This window comes from Lissotriton vulgaris, chromosome 2_2 (assembly GCF_964263255.1).
Source record: "Lissotriton vulgaris chromosome 2_2, aLisVul1.2, whole genome shotgun sequence".
Lineage (NCBI taxonomy): Eukaryota > Metazoa > Chordata > Amphibia > Caudata > Salamandridae > Lissotriton > Lissotriton vulgaris.
The window spans coordinates 75752164-75773503 of NC_141688.1; the positions used below are offsets into that span (position 1 = coordinate 75752164).

At 48.3% G+C, this 21340-nt stretch overlaps 1 protein-coding gene across 1 annotated transcript in view; it reads left to right on the forward strand.

Moving 5' to 3' along the window:
- The window catches only part of MAN2C1 (mannosidase alpha class 2C member 1), a 362406-nt gene that overhangs the window by 177913 nt on the left and 163153 nt on the right, over positions 1-21340 (forward strand). Inside the window, exon 7 of the mRNA XM_086959311.1 lies at positions 19637-19743. Within this exon, the coding sequence (XP_086815437.1) occupies positions 19637-19743 (107 nt within the window). The remainder of the gene's footprint in view (positions 1-19636; positions 19744-21340) is intronic.

Below are 21340 nucleotides of genomic sequence, written 5' to 3' on the forward strand. Positions count from 1 at the left end.
TTTATTGACTGTGTGTGTTACAAATGCTTATAAGCCTTTGATAAGCCTAAAGCCTAAAGCTGCTCGACCACACTACTACAAATATGGCAAGCTCCTGTTCACTAATAATGGATACCTGGACTCTCTGCAAAGCACATCTCATTTTGATGCATTGAAAAGAGAGCCGGCTTCCTACATTGGTGGTGCAGCGGTGGGATACAAGGCTTTGCATTTGCTGTACCACTCCATTATTAAGTGATTCCACCGAGCACTCCACTATTGAATTTAGTCAAAAATATGTTTTCAATTGTTGACACTATATAGAGAGCCAGCTTTCTACTGAAATAAGTTAGATTAACTTTTAATTTGGGCATCAAGTTGGGCTTAATGTATTGAGTTGTTTGATTCCTTGAAGTACCAATTTAGATTGTCCTATTCAGAAGTCAGTACAGCTGTTTTCAACCTCTTTCTACTCTGTACTTGCCAATTTTCCTCTCCCAGTAAAAACAACAGTTGAGGTATTTACTGTTAGAACATGCTAAACACATATTCTACTTTACTAATGTGCTGCACCCTGCCTTGGGACTCGATAGGCCTGCTGTAGGGGTGACATGCACACAATAGAAATGGAGTTTGGGCTTTGCCATTGATTAAAATGTTAAAGTGGAGTTAGCAGTGGCAGACTGGGAGCCATGTTTTACCCTGTTCCACTCGACAGTACAACAAGTCTTGCAGTGCCTGAGCGGCTACTCCAACATACAGGTCCTGGGTACCCCTTGTACCATATATTAGAGACTTACAAGTAAGTTAGGCTGTGCCAAATAGGTAACAGCCAATCAGCCATGTACCTTTTTTAGGGTCAGAGCAAATGCACTGACACCTGATTAGCAAGGCTCAGGACTTTTCAGAGCCATTACACCAGTGCTTATTAGCTATAATGGGAGCAAAAGGTGAGGTGAAACCAGCAAAAAGCTAGTTTCCCCAACCACTGATCCCAGACAGCACATCACTGCCAGAATGGTTTCTGACTCATCTGGACCACTGTAATTTCAAAATCTAGAATCGGATCCAACAAGGTCCTCAGAATAGTGACTGCACAGAGTGGGTTTAATGGAGATCCCTTCTACTAGATGGAGCTTAGTGTAGGGTAGGTCAGGCAGACTGAGAGTTTTGTGGCAGGAGTGGTCACTCTGCGGTCCCAGTTTGTTAACAAGGCTGCTGTATGACAGCTTGTGGTGGGCGTGCAATTTCAGAATGAAGCACAAAATGTGAGAAACTGGACTTTTTGGGATAGTTGATTTATTAATAAAACAAAAAACCTGGAAGCAGTGGAGAAGTCAGTGGAAAGTTGCAGGACCGGTGTCAAAAACAGTGTATGTTCTCTAGAGGCACTAGTTCACATTACATGTTGGTGGGGACATAGCTGTAGCGACCTTACAGCTCCAGAAAATGTGAACATTCAGGCAGACTACTGTGAAATTCATGCGCAACTCAAGGGGCAAATGGAAATGTTGTAGAAAGCCAAGACAGCAGCCCAGGTCTGTCTTCGAGGTTTCCGGACTAAGTGCTGATACAGACATGACTGAAGAGATCACTGTGTTTGTTGGGAACACCAGTGTGCTGTTACAGACTACATAGGTTCCTCGTAGGTCAGAAGAGATTGCCACCTTCCCTTAGATCAAGTAATATGATGGGTACCCCCCTCTGGCGGTGCAACCTTGCTAGTGCTGATGGTCCTTGATGGCATCATGGTTTCACAGGACAGAATGCATAGAATAGCAGAGATGATGAAAGGATTATTAGGGTCACTGCGGAGTCCAGTCAAAGTAGCCATTCTTTCTTTGAATTTGCATGTGGTGATAATTCAAATAATTTAAGTTTAAACTTTCTATTCTGAGAAGTGCCAGTGTTATTATTTGGCAGCACACTCAGACAGTTGTATCTGATAGAGACTACCAGCTGCAGATTCCTTAACGTAGAATTATCCCCAGGCGTGAGACTGGATCTGGAAAATTTTCTTTGCCACAGCATCTCTGCGTGCCGGGGGGCGGTACAACGTAACTCTGCCCTGACGATGTCCGCTGGCATGACTTCAGCGAGGTCACATAATCCTCACCCTGGCACGCTGACGTCGATTCTCTTCTTTTCCGCTTGCAACACAGATCCGGATTGTCCTTTGGCCTGTTTTTAGGCCTTCTTTTTGACGCTTTTGCGTTGTGGAACAGTGTGCGAATGCCTTCGGGTTTCAAGACGTGCACTTCGTGTACGCGTCAGATGTCAGCGACGGACCCTCACCCTATTTGTATGTGGTGTTTGGGCGAGCACCATGATTCTACAGACTGCTACGCTTGTCAGCATCTGAAGCCGATGTAGCGCTGAATGAAGTTACTTTCGGCCGGTCTGTCCAGATTGGTCTCGTCACCGCGTCCATCTCCTACCTCGGATGGGGCCAGCAACCACCGATTCCTCCTGCGGCATCGTCCTTCACCGAGGCCCCATGAGCGTCGCTCGTCCAGCGGTAAGGCTTACAGCTTGTCTCCGAGGCCCTGGTCCTCGTTCTGCGGAGGGCACGGGTTCCCCTTGGGACGTGAGCCCTCGCTCGTCGCCACCCTATCTGCCTTTTCCTGGCGTCTGGGCGACTAGGGCCTGAATGGAGGCCTACGCTGCGGCTTTGCAGGCTTCCTTGGCCCCCCTCCTCTTCCTGGGACATCCGCGATCCCTTGCCAGATGCAGGGCCTCCCACGGCGTTGCCGACGAGTTCGGCTTCAGGTTGTGGGGGTGTGGTGTCAACGAGGTGCTGCCCTACAGGGTTCCCCTCTTCGACCCACGGCGTCCCTTACTCGCCGCAAATCCTCGCGTAGGTCCCTGTGGTGTCGCAGGAGGTTGCCAGACTCACGATTTGTCCCAGAGTCCCCCTCTGTCCTCTAGGCAGGCGGTTGCCTTACCGGAGGCCGAGCCGGCGGCTTTCCGGTGCCGACTGCTTTCCTCCCCGGCCCTGGCGTGTGGTGGCCGGGACCCGAGGGTGCATCCCCGAGTCCCTCTCGGTCCTCTACGCAGGCGGCTCCCTCATCGGAGGTCGAGCCAGCACCTTTTCCGGCTCCGTCCCCGCCCCCTTCTCCCAAGTTGCAAGTGGTGGTGGAGGTCGACTCAGCACCACGGATGGCCTCCTCGGCTCCGGCCGAGGTCGTACCAGTGCCTGTGGTGGACTCCAAGGCGCGGTCCCGGCGTTGGATCGTCGACTCGTCTCCGGTGGTCCCTTCCTCTCCGAAGATTTGTCATCTCCTTGTCTCCTCTTCACCGGAGACTGGGCGCAGCATTGTTGCTTTTTCTCCGGCGTCTTCCAGGGAGGGCTCCTCGCCGTCTCCGCGGCCGCAACCCACGTCCCTCTATTTCGCCACTCGCTGTTAGCTCGGCAGGCTTCTCCGTCTTCGCCGGAGGCCCCTCAGGCCCCCCCTCGTCCATGGATCCTCCGCCCTATAGGGGCTGGCAGTTTCTTCCTCTTGCTGGACTTGGGCATTGACGACTTGGTTTACAGCCGTCTTCCACGGAGGAACTGCTTTCTCCCCCTACGGAGGCGGTGTGTCGCCTTTGCCTGGGCAACCTGGTCACCCCATTCCCTACAGACCATTTGTTGGAAGTCCTCCACCAGGGCTCTGGTGGAGGGGAGCTGTTTCTTCCATTTGAAGCTTCGCTCCACAATTCTCTTCTGGGAGCCAGGGGCGGCCCTACCACGGGGGATCCGATGCCTCAATCGCTCTTCCACCGCCACCGCCCTGCTCCACACGATCCAGTATGCCTTTCTTTCCACCCTTCTGCTCAGGGCCCTCTCCTGCAGACAGCTATTCCTTCCTTGCCATCAGAGTTGTTTCCTCCGTCACGAGAGGCCCAGTGGCTGGTATCTTTTGGGCGTAACATCTTCACTTCTAGTGCTGCTTTGCGAGTGCTCAACACACTTTGTGTGTTGGCCGTGGCTACCGCCAGCCTATGGGATTCCGCTGAGTCCCTTATGTCTAGCTCCTCACATGACTGTGTCTGCGCTGATCTGCGGCACCATGTGTTGGATGGCCGGGAGTTGGCCGCGTTTATTCTCCATTCGGCCTTGGTTGTTGCTGATTCTCTCGGCCGCGCTATGGCGAGTTCTGTGGCTCTCCGCCTCCATGCTTCATTGCCGGATAGCGTTTCGCCGGAGAATGTTAGGGAGCATCTGGTTGACCTTCCTTTTGATGGGGTTCTCTTGTTTAACACCCATGCAGATTCGGCCATTCAATGGCTCCTTGCGGGGCTCCGCCCTCTTCCCCCTCCATAAGCTTAGCTTGCTGGTCCTTAGGTGCTTTATGGGAGGTGTTTATCCCGCCTTTTGCTTTAGGCCTGGTGTTCCGGTTGGCCACGTTTATGTGTTCGGTGTGGCTTGAAGTGCCTTCGGGGTCCTTCAGTTGGCCCCTCTGTACTGTTGGCTGCTATTACAGCCCTTTTGTTTTTGTGGTGTGGTGCTTTGGCTGTTAGCACATCCATGTAGCTCCTCAGATTGGGCCATCTGTGTATTTTTTGCTGACTGGTAGCCATCTGTGGTACTTCACGCAGGTCCTTTATGTTTTTGTCCTCTGCTGCAGGGTTGTTCCTTAAGAGGGTTCCCATGGTTTATTTGGCACGTATCATATCCTAGGTGGGGTACTTGTAGCTATTGTGTAGCTCTGTCCTCAGCTGGGCGAGTGGGGATACCTTTTCGGGTTCCTCGATTTCCTGGAGTCACTGTATACCGCTTGGTGTGGTCTTTCTTCTAATATCCTGGCGCAGCGTGCGCTGCTTCAGGCTCTGTCCTGCTCAGTATCCGATGCAGTTCCTATCCATCGTCCGCGGTACCCCAACTTTGTGAAAAGGATCCCTAGTCACTGAAATCTATTGATCACTAAAACCCATTACACCCACTTCTACAATGCCTCCTTTAGTAATTGTAAACCCTGGCGGGCTTTTTCACCGCCCTTCAACACACACACATACTCTTACCGCTTAACAGCGCCAATACAGGTTGCGCTCCATTCATTCGCCTGTGGCATTCGCGTGCTCCTTCAAAAACGTAAACTGGAAGGGCACAGGTGACTCCGCCTTGTGACCTTGTGACGACCAGCTCCATTCCGTGATTTTTTGTCAACCCCATATTGGAGTGGTGGTGTGTATGTGTATATAGATGTAGAGTATTTACTCATAATGTTTTTACAATGGTTTTCCTTAACTACGCAACTAATGACAATTGTATGAGGAGACCCTACCGTCAGCGCACCAAGTACCATGATTGTAAATAGTTAAATGCCATCCTAGTGAATAAGAACGTATTGGGAACATTGTCAATCATCCCCCAGTACCATGCTATTTGTTACTGTTGTTCTGCTACAGTTGTAGAATTTTACTCATAATGCATTTACACTGGCTTTCCTCAATTACACAACTGTTGGCAATTGTATGGGGAGACCCTACGTTCAGCACCCCAAGTACCATGATTACAAAAATTACTTGGGTGCCATAGTAGTAGGTGTAAACCTGTTGAAAACATTATCTATATATCCACCAATACCATACCGATTGTTACCGTTAGGCTACTTCTGCCTACTGCTTTCTGTCTGCAGTGTGTTATAAAAATTAGGGTTGACCCATATAGTCAGTGGGACCTGGGTGAACAGTCGCTATAGGTATACAGGGGTCCCAGACCAAAACATATAATTATTGGTTCATAATCACACACTTTTTTTATATTGAATTAATCCAAAAACGATTGAAGGTGCCAAGTGTTTTTATTCTCACTGCACCATTAGCCATTCAATGATGGAAGAATCAGTATATATACAAAATTAAATGCGCCCACAGGGAAAAAGGGGAAGAAGTGCAAGGGATAAACACACTTCTGATAGTTACATATCACTTTTCAGATTTCATATGCATAAATCCACAGGTCAAATCATAATTATCATTGATCCACATACACGAGGTCAAATACAATATGCACATATCATCAAATTTTTTTTTTTTTTTTGAGGAAAAGAAACTCCTAGGTTGCTGAAACAATCAAGCTAATATCAGGAGTTCTTGGTTGTAGATAGATGTCTACGTTTCGACCCAAATAGTGTAGGACAGTATTCCCTTACTGCGCGGGTCTTCGTCAGGACGTGAGGGGAAGGGGGAGGGGGGGGGGGGGGGGGGGAAGGTTGGTTGGGCTGATTACTAAACCTAGTGAGAGAGAAAGAACTAATTACTTAAACTGGTCTAAAAAGTCCCAGAGCAATCAATAAACGGAAAAGTCCGTCACATAAGGGTTAAGAGATTAGGTAAAGTTAAAGGTTGAGGGTTATACTGAGGCATATAGGGCATAGTGCAGGTTACCTGTTTAGGAAGACACAAGTTGACCTGACAAAGCGTGGTCCATGATATGGCTGAAGTTATTTAATTGCTGGGGTCTCTGTTCATATCTAAAAAATATTAAATTAAATTAAACGCCCATTACTCATTTGTTCCAGACATCGTTGGGGCCGTATATAGTTTATATAGAGTGATATGGCCTACCTCACCGCCGTGAGATGATAGATTCAAGGTATGCGTAAGTATCGCTCCTTTCCCGCAAAGTGGATGATAATCAGAAAGTCCGTCAAGGGAAATCCCTCTGTAAATCTGCAGGGGCAAGGGGGCAGGGTAAATACACTTAGGGGGGCCCGTTTTGGAGGCCGAATTCAAAAGGCGGCAGATATCGCCAATAGAAAAAACTCACCCGAAAGGGATTTCTCAGTTCGCGGAGCGTGCGAGCCAAGTTCAAGGAAGGGTTGCCGAGGTTACTTAACTAGCCTCGTTGCAGACAGTCCGTACAGTGAAAATCCTTCGGTACATCTGCAAGTACAAGGGGTCGGAATAAGTAAGTTTAGAAATGCCCCGTAATGGAAGCCAAATGCAGATACGGCAGATATCGCCAGGAGGGTAAAAAACTCACCCGAAGGGATTGCTTCCTTCACGAAGCGTGCGAGCCAGCGTCTCGCCGCGTTATGCTGCAACCAGGAAGTGTTGCCAAGGTTACTGGGTAACTTAACTAGCCTCGGTGAAGACAGACTCCCGTTGCTATAGTAACCGGGAGGGCTGAAAAACGCCGCATTCCCTGTCACTTGCTGACTGAAAAAAGACTCTTTAGGTAGCATAGAATAATTGGAAGGGGCGGATTTGGACCTGCCAAGGGTGAAAGCTCGTATCATGGATTGGGCAGACCTGCCATGTTCGTAACAGTGAATATGCACTATGGGACCTACACAATCAAAAAAAGCATCAGATGAAACAGATAAAACATGATGAGGGATCAGTCTGTCGGCGCGGACCTACCAAGAAAGGTGGTCGGGCGTAGTTGATAAAATTCAAAGGTGCATCAAAATAATCACATGACGAAAGATCAGCGCGGACCTACCAAGCATGGTGGTCAGGCGCAGTTAGTGTGTAATAAAATACATGAAATTAAATAAAAACGTCAGAAACCCGAATTTCATCAGAACACACATTACATTGCAATATATATTTCAGAGGCGTTAGCCTGCCAGGTATGGTGGTCAGGCGCCAGTCATATCCAAAGGATTCAATGTGACATGTTGGAAGGAATACATGCTATGGCATTTTTATAATAAAAGGCACGAACCAGCCGAGTATGGTAGTCAGGTGCCCGTCATCATCAGGAAACATTTTTCAGGAAACATTTTTGGACATATAAACAAGCAGCCAGAGGTTCATTAAGACAGGGACAGAAAAGTTAGTCACACAAACATTTCAGAGGGTAGCCATTTGTGCGAAACTGCTCTCAGACTCATTCAAACCCATGTGTACTGAGTCAAAGAATCGGATCCACTTAATCTCCCTGACATTAAGGATAGGTTCTATATTACCACCCCGTGGGCCCACTCTGACCTGTTCCAAGACAATCCACCTCAAACTTTCCGGAGGGTGATTTTTCTCATTGCAATGATCAACTAATGGGGCTCCTGCGACCTTACACCTTATCCGGCTACAGTGCTGTAAAAAACGCACTTTGGCTCGTTGTTGTGTCTGTCCCACATATATCAAACCACAGGGACAAGTTATGCAGTACACCACATTGGTGGAATTACAGTTTGTATGTGACTTAAGTGGAACTTGGTGTTGTTGGTGACTAAACATTTTGGTTTGAATTTTTGCTGGACAAGCCTTACATGAACCACATCGGTAGTGTCCCACAACAGGGGGTAGGTTCCACATAGTTATTATAGAGGGTTCGTTTAGGGTCGTGAGGAATGAGGACACCACATGATCACGGATGTTCTTTGCTTTTTTGAAAGCGTGAAGGGGTGGGCCACTGCAGCCAAGATCCTCAGATACCAGATTCCAGTACTTATTGATAGTTTTCTTTATCATGTTACTTTTGGTGGAAAAGGTGGTTACACAAATGATACGTTCGTCATTGTTACTCTGTCTTTCTCCAGGTTGTAATAGGGTTTCTCTGGGATTGAACCATGCTCGCTTCTTGGCTTGCTTGATCAAACGCCTAGGGTATCCACGTTCAAGTAGTCTCTCCATGAGTATTGTCGATTGCTCCATGTAGTCATCTTTTCGGCTGCAGTTTCGTCGAATCCGTAAGAATTGGCCGAAAGGCAAACTGTCACGGAGTCCTCTCGGGTGATGGCTGGAGTATAGAAGTAGGGAATTTCTCTCCGCTGGCTTCCTGAACAGGGTGGTGTAGAGGGTCTCATTCTCCACAAAAATTGTTAGGTCCAGGAAATCAATAGATTTTTTGTCGAAGTTAATAGTGATCTGTCTGATTCGTGTTGACAGTAGATCAAAAGTCATACCACTGGCAAGCAGGTGTCCTTATGCCTCTAGTTCCTTTCCAACCAGGCATCCCAGGGAATGTTAAACGCTCTCTTACGAGCCCTTTTCACCACCTCAGTTGGGTAGAATCTGTTTTCAAGCTTTGGCACCAGATCCTCAGACTGCTCCATGTACATTTTCATTTATGTACATCCGGCAGAGATATTATTATGTCCTCGGGATCCTTGAAAAGGGTTGCTGTTCTAGTACAATCAGGTCATTTATATATTATGATGTTATGAGTGCTACTCAATTTTTCCATCCCCCCACCGGAAGATCTAGTTAAAATCTGCAGATCTGTTAAATCTGGCTCCCCCCGAGATCCCGCATCCCCAAAAAGGTTGAGCGACACTCTGGAGATACTTGAACCCTATATCAGGCACTTGCTAGATGTCTCCTTCCGATCCAGCTCTATACCGGAGGACTGGAAACAGGCTGTGGTGCTCCCCCTCCGCAAGAAGCCCAACATTAGCTTTGAGAAGCTGGACAATCTACGCCCCATTTCTCTGCTTCCTTATTTCTCTAAGGTAGCGGAGAAGGTGGTAAACAAACAGCTAATGAAATACGTGGAGGAAGGCAACCTTCTTCACCCTACCCAATTCGGGTTTCGGCCCCGTCATTCTACGGAGTCTGCCCTTCTCAGGGCCACCGAAACCCTCAGGCAGGGTGCAGACGAGGGACAAACCATGGCCTTAATCCTATTAGACCTAAGCGCAGCGTTCGACATTGTAGCACACTCCATCTTGCTACAGTGTCTGAACAAAGGTGGGGTAAGAGGGGCAGCGCTGAAATGGATTTATTCATTTCTTACAGGCCGAGGCTTCCAAGTGAGGCAGGGTGACCATTACTCTGAGCGAATCTCTTTGGACCAGGGGGTGCCGCAGGGCTCGTCCCTGAGTCCAACACTTTTTAACCTTTATGTTGCCCCGATCGCCACCTTAGTAGAGAGTCACGGCCTCCAAATGGTGTCGTATGCCGACGACACGCAGTTGGTCATCTCCCTCTCGCGTGCACCCGGTCTCTCGGCGGACATCTTCAGAGCCTGCATGCAAGATCTTGCTGCCTGGATGTCCGCCAACTGTCTCAAGCTCAACGGAGGCAAGACCGAGGTGCTGGTCGTGGGGGGATGCCAATCAACATGGACGTTGGCATGGTGGCCGTCCTGCCTAGGTCCAACACCCACCCCGTGCCAGAAAGCAAAGAACTTGGGCATCTGGTTTGATACTGACCTCACCTTCGGCCCCCAGATTAATCAGGTGGTCGGGTCATGCTTTGGGACCCTCAAAAGTCTCAGGAAGACTTTGAAGTTTCTACCTGTGAGAGCCCGACAAACCCTGGTGCATGCACTAGTCACATCTAAGATGGACTATGGCAATCTTTTCTATTTAGGGACCTTGGAGAAGAATTTGAGCCGCCTACAGGTCTTACAGAATGCCGCTGCCCGACTAGTGCTTAGACTGCCCCGAAGAGCCGCATCCTCAGCGGCCCTCCGGTCTCTGCACTGGCTCCCGGTCAGAAAAAGGGTAGAATTCAAAGCACTATGCATGTGCCATCGGATCATCAATGGGAGGTCTCCTCTCCCTTTGCAAGGACTACTTACGTCTTATGAGCCGTCCCGCTCCTTGAGATCCTCTGGCTCAGGACTCCTGGTCATTCCCAAAGTGTCTAGAGCTCAGATGGGTGGAAGATCTTTTAGGTACCTTGCAGCCTCTAGTTGGAACAAACTACCCATGGCATTGCGATTAGAACCTTCAGAATCAATCTTTAGAGCCACGCTTAAAACTGCACTATTCGCACAGTAAGGTATGCCGCTTCTGTAGGGTCCAGTAAATATCTCTCCTTAGCGCGGGGACACGCCGCTGTGCGTCACCAAGCGCTTTACAAAATCCCCTAAATAGAAATAGAAATAGGGCGACCTGATTGGTAAATCCCTCTTATGCTCCTTATTGTGGATGATGTTTAGGATTCCTGCGGTGAGAACCCACGCTCTCTGAAGCTAGAAACAATGCCAGCTCCAGAGGAAGGTGCTCACACCTCCTCCTGCAGGATGGCTAGTAATTTAACATATCAAGGTCAGGGGTTTCAAAGCCCTTGCCGCCTTTTTATGTGTGACCCCGACTTCCCCCAGACCTGGGAGCTGTCACCCCCTGCCCTCAAGCCCATTTGCACCAGGACAGGCGAGAAAGTAGCTATGCACTTGGCGTGTTGCACCACCAGGCTAGTCACACCCCTAAGGTGGTTTACCTGATGTGCCCCATGAAAGAAGGATACCAACTTCTTGTTTTTGGTGGAATTAGGAACTCTGGGACAGGGTATGATCACTCCCCACAGGAAGTGGTCATAAAGGGGTGTAGTGACCCAAGGGTAAGTAGCCCATTGACTACTACCCTTCACACCCCTAAATTCAGTATTTAGGTGGACTCCTGACACCAGCAACTCAGATTCACCTGAGCAAAGAAGAGGGAGGAGAGCTGAAGAATGCAAGAACTGTGGACTAGCTGTGGATGTGGCTCCAAACCCTGCCTGTCTGCTTCTATCTCGACAGTTGCAAAGACGCAACTCTTCCTGCAGCTGTGCATCCTTTGCAGATGGCTGCCAGCACTTTGACAATCTGTCAGCATCTCCCATGAAGTAGAGGATCCACTTCCCTGAAGTTTTCTGGACCCCAACGTCCGGTTCACCGATCTGCAGACCACTGGGTCCACCGATGCAGCAACTGCCCAGACGGAGGTCACCATGCCCAGGAGGTCCCATCTGTTTCCCCACCAAGTTTATCGATGCTAGGGCTAAGAAAACTGCCCTCCACCAATACCCAGGGTACCGGACGCCTTGAAGCAACCAAGGCTTGTTCAGTGTCCAGCACAGACACCTACACCACCAAGGCTGACCTGCCGATGAGGGATGTCCACATCACTGAGGCCAGCCCGGCAGTCATGTTCTTTCCCCATATCCATGTCTACTTAACAAGTGAGAGCCTCCAATGCAAGTGACCCAGTCAAAACCCCTCTGCATCTGAGCCCCACAGCCCTAGTTCAAGCCTACTGATAGGACATACTTTACTCGGAGACCCTCAAGAGCTGAGCCCTCCCCCTTTGGGTTCCGACGGACTTGGTCCCAAGTAACCACTGTCAGCATTTTGCTGTTACAGGGTTTCTACCGTAATTGCGGTAGAGGTCAAGGTAAAGGTAAATCTACCCTTGCAACCAGCACCACTGCACCTGGACACACAAGGGCAGGTAAACCCAAACTGCTGTTGGTTCTAAGAACCTTGGCCCCTACTTGCCTTAAGTCCAAAGGAACTACCTTGTAACTCCATGGCAAGTATCCCTATGCAGTACATCTTTCTCCCGTAGGATCACATTACCACATGCAAGACTCATGCCTCAAATCTCACAGCTGTATTTTCTGTGTTAATGAAAATCGCTAACTTGACAAGTACTTAACTAACCTTGTGGATCTTGGTGTCTAAATTAACCTAAAAATGGATGGTATTTTCTAAATTTGTGTCGGATTTCACTATATTATGTGTGTCTCATTTATTGACTGTGTGTGTTAAACATGCTTAACACTTCCCTATGATGAGCCTAAAGCTGCTCGACCACACTACTACAAATATGGCAAGCTCCTGTTCACTAATAATGGATACCTGGACTCTCTGCAAAGCACATCTCATTTTGATGCATTGAAAAGAGAGCCGGCTTCCTACATTGGTGGTGCAGCGGTGGGATACAAGGCTTTGCATTTGCTGTACCACTCAATTATTAAGTGATTCCACTGAGCACTCCACTATTGAATTTAGTCAAAAATATGTTTTCAATTGTTGACACTATATAGAGAGCCAGCTTTCTACTGAAATAAGTTAGATTAACTTTTAATGTGGGCATCAAGTTGGGCTTGATGTATTGAGTTGTTGGATTCCTTGAAGTACCAATTTAGATTGTCCTATTCAGAAGTCAGCACAGCTGAGTTTTCAACCTCTTTCTACTCTGTACTTGCCAATTTTCCTCTCTCAGTAAAAACAACAGTTGAGGTATTTACTGTTAGAACATGCTAAACACATATTCTACTTTACTAATGTGCTGCACCCTGCCTTGGGACTCGATAGGCCTGCTGTAGGGGTGACGTGCACACAATAGAAATGGTGTTTGGGCTTTGCCATTGATTAAAATGTTAAAGCGGAGTTAGCAGTGGCAGACTGGGAGCCATGTTTTACCCTGTTCCACTCGACAGTACAACAAGTCTTGCAGTGCCTGAGCGGCTACTCCAACATACAGGTCCTGGGTACCCCTTGTACCATATATTAGAGACTTACAAGTAAGTTAGGCTGTGCCAAATAGGTAACAGCCAATCAGCCATGTACCTTTTTTAGGGTCAGAGCAAATGCACTGACACCTGATTAGCAAGGCTCAGGACTTTTCAGAGCCATTACACCAGTGCTTATTAGCTATAATGGGAGCAAAGGTGAGGTGAAACCAGCAAAAAGCTAGTTTCCCCAACCACTGATCCCAGACAGCACATCACTGCCAGAATGGTTTCTGACTCATCTGGACCACTGTAATTTCAAAATCTAGAATCAGATCCAACAAGGTCCTCAGAATAGTGACTGCACAGAGTGGGTTTAATGGAGATCCCTTCTACTAGATGGAGCTTAGTGTAGGGTAGGTCAGGCAGACTGAGAGTTTTGTGGCAGGAGTGGTCACTCTGCGGTCCCAGTTTGTTAACAAGGCTGCTGTATGACAGCTTGTGGTGGGCGTGCAATTTCAGAATGAAGCACAAAATGTGAGAAACTGGACTTTTTGGGATAGCTGATTTATTAATAAAACCAAAAACCTGGAAGCAGTGGAGAAGTCAGTGGAAAGTTGCAGGACCGGTGTCAAAAACAGTGTATGTTCTCTAGAGGCACTAGTTCACATTACATGTTGGTGGGGACATAGCTGTAGCGACCTTACAGCTCCAGAAAATGTGAACATTCAGGCAGACTACTGTGAAATTCATGCGCAACTCAAGGGGCAAATGGAAATGTTGTAGAAAGCCAAGACAGCAGCCCAGGTCTGTCTTCGAGGTTTCCGGACTAAGTGCTGATACAGACATGACTGAAGAGATCACTGTGTTTGTTGGGAACACCAGTGTGCTTTACAGACTACATAGGTTCCTCGTAGGTCAGAAGAGATTGCCACCTTCCCTTAGATCAAGTAATATGATGGGTACCCCCCTCTGGCGGTGCAACCTTGCTAGTGCTGATGGTCCTTGATGGCATCATGGTTTCACAGGACAGAATGCATAGAATAGCAGAGATGATGAAAGGATTATTAGGGTCACTGCGGAGTCCAGTCAAAGTAGCCATTCTTTCTTTGAATTTGCATGTGGTGATAATTCAAATAATTTAAGTTTAAACTTTCTATTCTGAGAAGTGCCAGTGTTATTATTTGGCAGCACACTCAGACAGTTGTATCTGATAGAGACTACCAGCTGCAGATTCCTTAACGTAGAATTATCCCCAGGCGTGAGACTGGATCTGGAAAATTTTCTTTGCCACAGCATCTCTGCGTGCCGGGGGGCGGTACAACGTAACTCTGCCCTGACGATGTCCGCTGGCATGACTTCACCGAGGTCACATAATCCTCACCCTGGCACGCTGACGTCGATTCTCTTCTTTTCCGCTTGCAACACAGATCCGGATTGTCCTTTGGCCTGTTTTTAGGCCTTCTTTTTGACGCTTTTGCGTTGTGGAACAGTGTGCGAATGCCTTCGGGTTTCAAGACGTGCACTTCGTGTACGCGTCAGATGTCAGCGACGGACCCTCACCCTATTTGTATGTGGTGTTTGGGCGAGCACCATGATTCTACAGACTGCTTCGCTTGTCAGCATCTGAAGCCGATGTAGCGCTGAATGAAGTTACTTTCGGCCGGTCTGTCCAGATTGGTCTCGTCACCGCGTCCATCTCCTACCTCGGATGGGGCCAGCAACCACCGATTCCTCCTGCGGCATCGTCCTTCACCGAGGCCCCATGAGCGTCGCTCGTCCAGTGGTAAGGCTTACAGCTTGTCTCCGAGGCCCTGGTCCTCGTTCTGCGGAGGGCACGGGTTCCCCTTGGGACGTGAGCCCTCGCTCGTCGCCACCCTATCTGCCTTTTCCTGGCGTCTGGGCGACTAGGGCTTGAATGGAGGCCTACGCTGCGGCTTTGAAGGCTTCCTTGGCCCCCCTCCTCTTCCTGGGACATCCGCGATCCCTTGCCAGATGCGGGGCCTCCCACGGCGTCGCCGACGAGTTCGGCTTCAGGTTGTGGGGGTGTGGTGTCAACGAGGTGCTGCCCTACAGGGTTCCCCTCTTCGACCCACGGCGTCCCTTACTCGCCGCAAATCCTCACGGAGGTCCCTGACTCACGATTTGTCCCAGAGTCCCCCTCTGTCCTCTAGGCAGGCGGTTGCCTTACCGGAGGCCGAGCCGGCGGCTTTCCGGTGCCGACTGCTTTCCTCCCCGGCCCTGGCGTGTGGTGGCCGGGACCCGGGGGTGCATCCCCGAGTCCCTCTCGGTCCTCTACGCAGGCGGCTCCCTCATCGGAGGTCGAGCCAGCACCTTTTCCGGCACCGTCCCCGCCCCCTTCTCCCAAGTTGCAAGTGGTGGTGGAGGTCGACTCAGCACCACGGATGGCCTCCTCGGCTCCGGCCGAGGTCGTACCAGTGCCTGTGGTGGACTCCAAGGCGCTGTCCCGGCGTTGGATCGTCGACTCGTCTCCGGTGGTCCCTTTCTCTCCGAAGATTTGTCATCTCCTTGTCTCCTCTTCACCGGAGACTGGGCGCAGCATTGTTGCTTTTTCTCCGGCGTCTTCCAGGGAGGGCTCCTCGCCGTCTCCGCGGCCGCAACCCACGTCCCTCTATTTCGCCACTCGCTGTTGGCTCGGCAGGCTTCTCCGTCTTCGCCGGAGGCCCCTCAGGCCCCCCCTCGTCCATGGATCCTCCGCCCTATAGGGGCTGGCAGTTTCTTCCTCCTGCTGGACTTGGGCATTGACGACTTAGTTTACAGCCGTCTTCCACGGAGGAACTGCTTTCTCCCCCTACGGAGGCGGTGTGTCGCCTTTGCCTGGGCAACCTGGTCACCCCATTCCCTACAGACCATTTGTTGGAAGTCCTCCACCAGGGCTCTGGTGGAGGGGAGCTGTTTCTTCCATTTGAAGCTTCGCTCCACAATTCTCTTCTGGGAGCCAGGGGCGGCCCTACCACGGGGGATCCGATGCCTCAATCGCTCTTCCACCGCCACCGTCCTGCTCCACACGATCCAGTCTGCCTTTCTTTCCACCCTTCTGCTCAGGGCCCTCTCCTGCAGACAGCTATTCCTTCCTTGCCATCAGTGTTGTTTCCTCCGTCACGAGAGGCCCAGTGGCTGGATTCTTTTGGGCGTAACATCTTCACTTCTAGTGCTGCTTTGCGAGTGCTCAACACACTTTGTGTGTTGGCCGTGGCTACCGCCAGCCTATGGGATTCCGCTGAGTCCCTTATGTCTAGCTCCTCACATGACTGTGTCTGCGCTGATCTGCGGCACCTTGTGTTGGATGGCCGGGAGTTGGCCGCGTTTATTCTCCATTCGGCCTTGGTTGTTGCTGATTCTCTCGGCCGCGCTATGGCGAGTTCTGTGGCTCTCCGCCTCCATGCTTCATTGCCGGATAGCGTTTCGCCGGAGAATGTTAGGGAGCATCTGGTTGACCTTCCTTTTGATGGGGTTCTCTTGTTTAACACCCATGCAGATTCGGCCATTCAATGGCTCCTTGCGGGGCTCCGCCCTCTTCCCCCTCCATAAGCTTAGCTTGCTGGTCCTTAGGTGCTTTATGGGAGGTGTTTATCCCGCCTTTTGCTTTAGGCCTGGTGTTCCGGTCGGCCACGTTTATGTGTTCGGTGTGGCTTGAAGTGCCTTCGGGGTCCTTCAGTTGGCCCCTCTGTACTGTTGGCTGCTATTACAGCCCTTTTGTTTTTGTGGTGTGGTGCTTTGGCTGTTAGCACATCCATGTAGCTCCTCAGATTGGGCCATCTGTGTATTTTTTGCTGACTGGTAGCCATCTGTGGTACTTCACGCAGGTCCTTTATGTTTTTGTCCTCTGCTGCAGGGTTGTTCCCTAAGAGGGTTCCCATGGTTTATTTGGCACGTATCATATCCTAGGTGGGGTACTTGTAGCTATTGTGTAGCTCTGTCCTCAGCTGGGCGAGTGGGGATACCTTTTCGGGTTCCTCGATTTCCTGGAGTCACTGTATACCGCTTGGTGTGGTCTTTCTTCTAATATCCTGGCGCAGCGTGCGCTGCTTCAGGCTCTGTCCTGCTCAGTATCCGATGCAGTTCCTATCCATCGTCTAAAGGGCTTGCCTGTCATGCCTTTTGTCACTCTTCAACCGCTGGGTCACCAGGCCAGCTTGATCATCCCACCTACTGTGTCGTACCGTGGTGTCTTCATCTTGTTACCCTGTGTTTCGGCCTGGTCCTCTGCTTTGTGTTTCGGGGGTCTAGGATATTCCTGGTATTCTCCTGTGTTCTGGTTGGCGGCTCTAGGTCCGCCCTGTATATTTTTCCCTCTAATCTTCTGGCTGGTCCCACTTCCTTCATGGGTCGGGTGGTGTCTCTGGAACGGTCCTTCTCTGGGGCTTGTTCTGAGGTTCCCTTACCTCTGCCTTCAACTTGCACTTGGCTTGTTCTGGGCGCACTGCTTCATGGTATTTTCTGGCTGCCGGCTGCGCACGCCTGGCCGTTATGGTCCGTCTCCGTGGGCCTTGGCATGTACCCTTGGTCTCCTGCCCCTTGTTCGGTTGGAGCTTTGTGCGACTGTGTTTTTCTTATCACACCTGCACTTCTCGGCTGTGGGGGCTGTTCCTGCCTTGTCCGCTGCCTAGGGGCATGTTCAGCTGTCCCCTTCGCTGTGTGTGTGTTCTCCAGGGAATACAGCCCTCCTTGATGGTGTTGTCTTAGGGTAATTTACTGTTACTCATCTGTTCTGGATTTGTTACCCTTCACTGTTATGGATTGTGATGGCAGACTCTCTATCATCTGCTATGACGTTTTTCACATGTTTTTCTGCCTCCAGGAAGGATGTCGCTTTAACTTTGCGAGGTTGCTCCTTAGAGCGGTGCTCTGCTCTTTCACTGCTATGGCTTTCTTTGCCTTAGTGGCTGGCTGTTTTCCAACTAGTGCTGTTCCTCACCTTCATTCCTCCCTTTTCTGTTTTATCTGCTCTTTCGCACACTGTTCCCATACACTCCACAGTTTTGTTTGTGATGGCTCCGCGTTGTGGTGCGGAAAAGTCCTCAGAAGAAAACGGACGGCATGTGACCTTGCTGACGTCATGCCCACGGATGGCGTCGGTGTGGAGTCACATGGTACAACCCCCCGGCGCGCAGAGATGCTGTGGCAAAGAAAATTTTCCAGATCCAATCTCACGCCTGGGATAATTCTACGTTAAGAATTCTGCTGCTAGAATCGTCTCTATTAGATGCACCTTTACCGAAAGTAAGTAACTTGTACTTTACTGGCTCTCTGTGCGTGTTTATTCTAGTGAAAATGATTGAAACATGGAAAGGGGGATGCTAGGGGGTGGCGGGGATAGTTGAGCTCTGATTAATCCTAGTGTCTAGGCTGACTGGGAAGAAGGCATATGTTGGTACAGTGAACATTTGGTATTTGTTTGCCAGGAAGAATGCTGTTCTGTCCAAGGCTTTGCCGTGTATACCGACATTCCCTTTTCTGACCAGTAACATATAGTGTGATGGGGTGTTTCAAATGCAGTAGAGAAGTCTAGCAGAATGAAATTAATCTACCCAATCGGAACATTCTTAGGGCCACATGTAGGACCGATTATTTTTCGAGTCCCTGATTGCGATGTGCAATTCGGAACTTGCAAAATGCGATGTTCAAATGTGTCTCAGACACATTTAGTGATTCCTAATGGGGTCACAATTTACCTACCTCATCAATATTCATGAGGTAGGTTGCAATTTGCTTCTCATTGGGAATATAAAAAAAAACCACATGTATGGTGGGCTTGCTGGAAACCGCAGACCAGCATATCTTTGTTTGCTATTTATTAAAGCAACTTTTTATTTTTTAAATAAAGTCTGTTTTTCTTAAAGGAAAGCCAGATGTGTTTCAAAAAGAAAAATGAGACGTTTCAGTTTCATTTGTTAAGAGTAGGCAATGGTCCCTGGGACCACTGCTTGCTCATAAAAACGTCTCGCTGCCATTGAGAAAGGGGAAGGGGTCCCCTTAGAACCTCTCCTGTTTGCGACTGACTTAACTCCTACTTGAAGTAGGCCGTAGACTGCAAATGTTTTGCGACCGTATTTCAGTCGCAAAACATTCGAACATTCCCCTGTGACTCACAATTAAAAAGGGCTGCCCTTGACACGCCCCTTCCTAATACCAACTAGAAAACCCTATTTTGCGAGTACGTAATTGGACACCGACTGGCAAAATAGGGTTGGTGCACAGCAAAAGGCTCTTTAGCGGTCACAAAGGCTTGATTCTTCGTTTGCGACTGCTAAAACCTGTCCGACAAGTGGGCCTAAGTTCTGAGCTCTTTCTTCATAGACACTAAGCGGAGTCAGTCCTTCTTATATGTTTTGTTGAGAGACGTCGCCAGAAAAGGAAGTGAAATTAAGTAAAAATTGTGGTTGCTTTTTCAGTTAAGGATTTTCTGATTTTTGTTACATTAAGTATGTTTTGGGATGTTTTTTAATAAGTATGTTATGTGAAGGAAGTCAATTGATGTAGGTTTTAGTTTTGAGTGTGGAAGTTGAACCATATTTCCTGTCTCTTTTTTCAGCTTGGCTTTGGCCGTATGAAGAGACAATTCGTAAATGTGCTCGAAGCTGGGTAACTGCTGTACGTCTGATGGAGAAGGACCCCAGCTTCATCTTCACCTGTTCTCAGGTGTGATATTCTCATCTACTCCCTTATATTTTCCCAACGTCACAGTGCATTCTTCTCGCATGTATCCATAGCCAGTTCAAATGTACGCTCTCCTTCTTTACGGCCTCTTCTTGAGTACTTTTCGCCTTCAGGTAAGCTTTTAGTTTTTAGTGCGGACCCCTCCAGTGGTATTTCACCTATACAACACATTTCTTACAAAGTCCTACATTTGCAACAAATCTTTTACAATGATCCTTTACAACACATGCCTTGATGACACATGTTCAAGAAACACACAAGGGCTTTGACTCACCTTCAGTAAAGCAGAGTCTATTTAAGTAATCAACAACAAAAGCGCCAATACTGAGTTCTACTCAAGACTACACTTCGTTCAACTGGCTAACAACCAATGAACGACAAGAATAAACAGATAGCTTGGAACACTCAGATTCTCTGTTTGGTCCTGATGAGAATCGGACAATGGGTCCGATTCGAATCGCGTCGACCTTGTTTGTTGGGTTTCTATGTCAAAAAATGTTTGCATGCATTTATGCTTTTGCGGAATGATGTACATTGAGCATATAAGCTAAAAAAGAAAAAATTCTCTTCTTTTTTTCCCACATTGACAAAAATCTTTGATTTAGGCAATCACATAGACCCACGCTGCTGTGTTTTGTGTTTCATGTTTGTTGTGTTTGAAAGCCTGAAGGTGTGATAGTTTGATATGAAGACGAGCTGAGTCAGGTGATACAAGAGACTGTGTGAATGCGTTATCATTTTTGGTTTATTCTTGTTGTGTACGTCTGTCTCCAAAATAATTTTTAAGTGTTCTCACATATTTATAAATACATTTTATACTGTGTGTGTTGTTTCAGAATCTTTAAAAAGAAATAAATATTGATGGATTAAATCCAATACATGGTTAATAATTCATTGGTTGCTAGCCAGTTGAACGAAGTGTAGTCTTGAGTAGAACTCAGTATTGGCGCTTTTGTTGTTGATTAGATTGATGACACATGTAGCAGGACAAAGAATCTAGTAATAAGGTTCTTTTGTAGGGTTCAGGAGTGGGTAGTAGTAAAAAGAGGTAGGGTTTTAGGCTTCAGGTGTGTTCAAAAGTAAAGTGAGTTAATGATTTTATAACGAATTTTGTTGCAAAGAATGTATTATGGATAGCCACTTAAACAAAATACAGCAATCTATTGCAAAAAGTAATCATTGAAATGATAAGCATTGTAAAGGTAGTTTACATTGTGGTACATTACTAGTCACAGATTATGTTCTGTGCACTAAAAAATCATCTTTTAAAAAACTCCTGAATTTTATGCGGACTAGGATTTAGTCCCATCATTTACACAATAAACAAAAATGTGGCTAAAATCCTCCGCAACACTCGCTCATAACCGACTAGACTGCAGTTGAGTACTAATAATAATGATAAATTCATTGACAGTACATCTCCAGTATTGGACAACAAAAAGTACTAGTGCTCATCGCCCTTGGTTTCAGCAGTCTGAAGTGTTGTCAGAGTAAATCTCCTGAAAGTCATTTTACAAACTCTGGACAGATAATATTTTATTCATCTCCCTCAGCCTTCTGTGTTCCTAAAATCATCTTG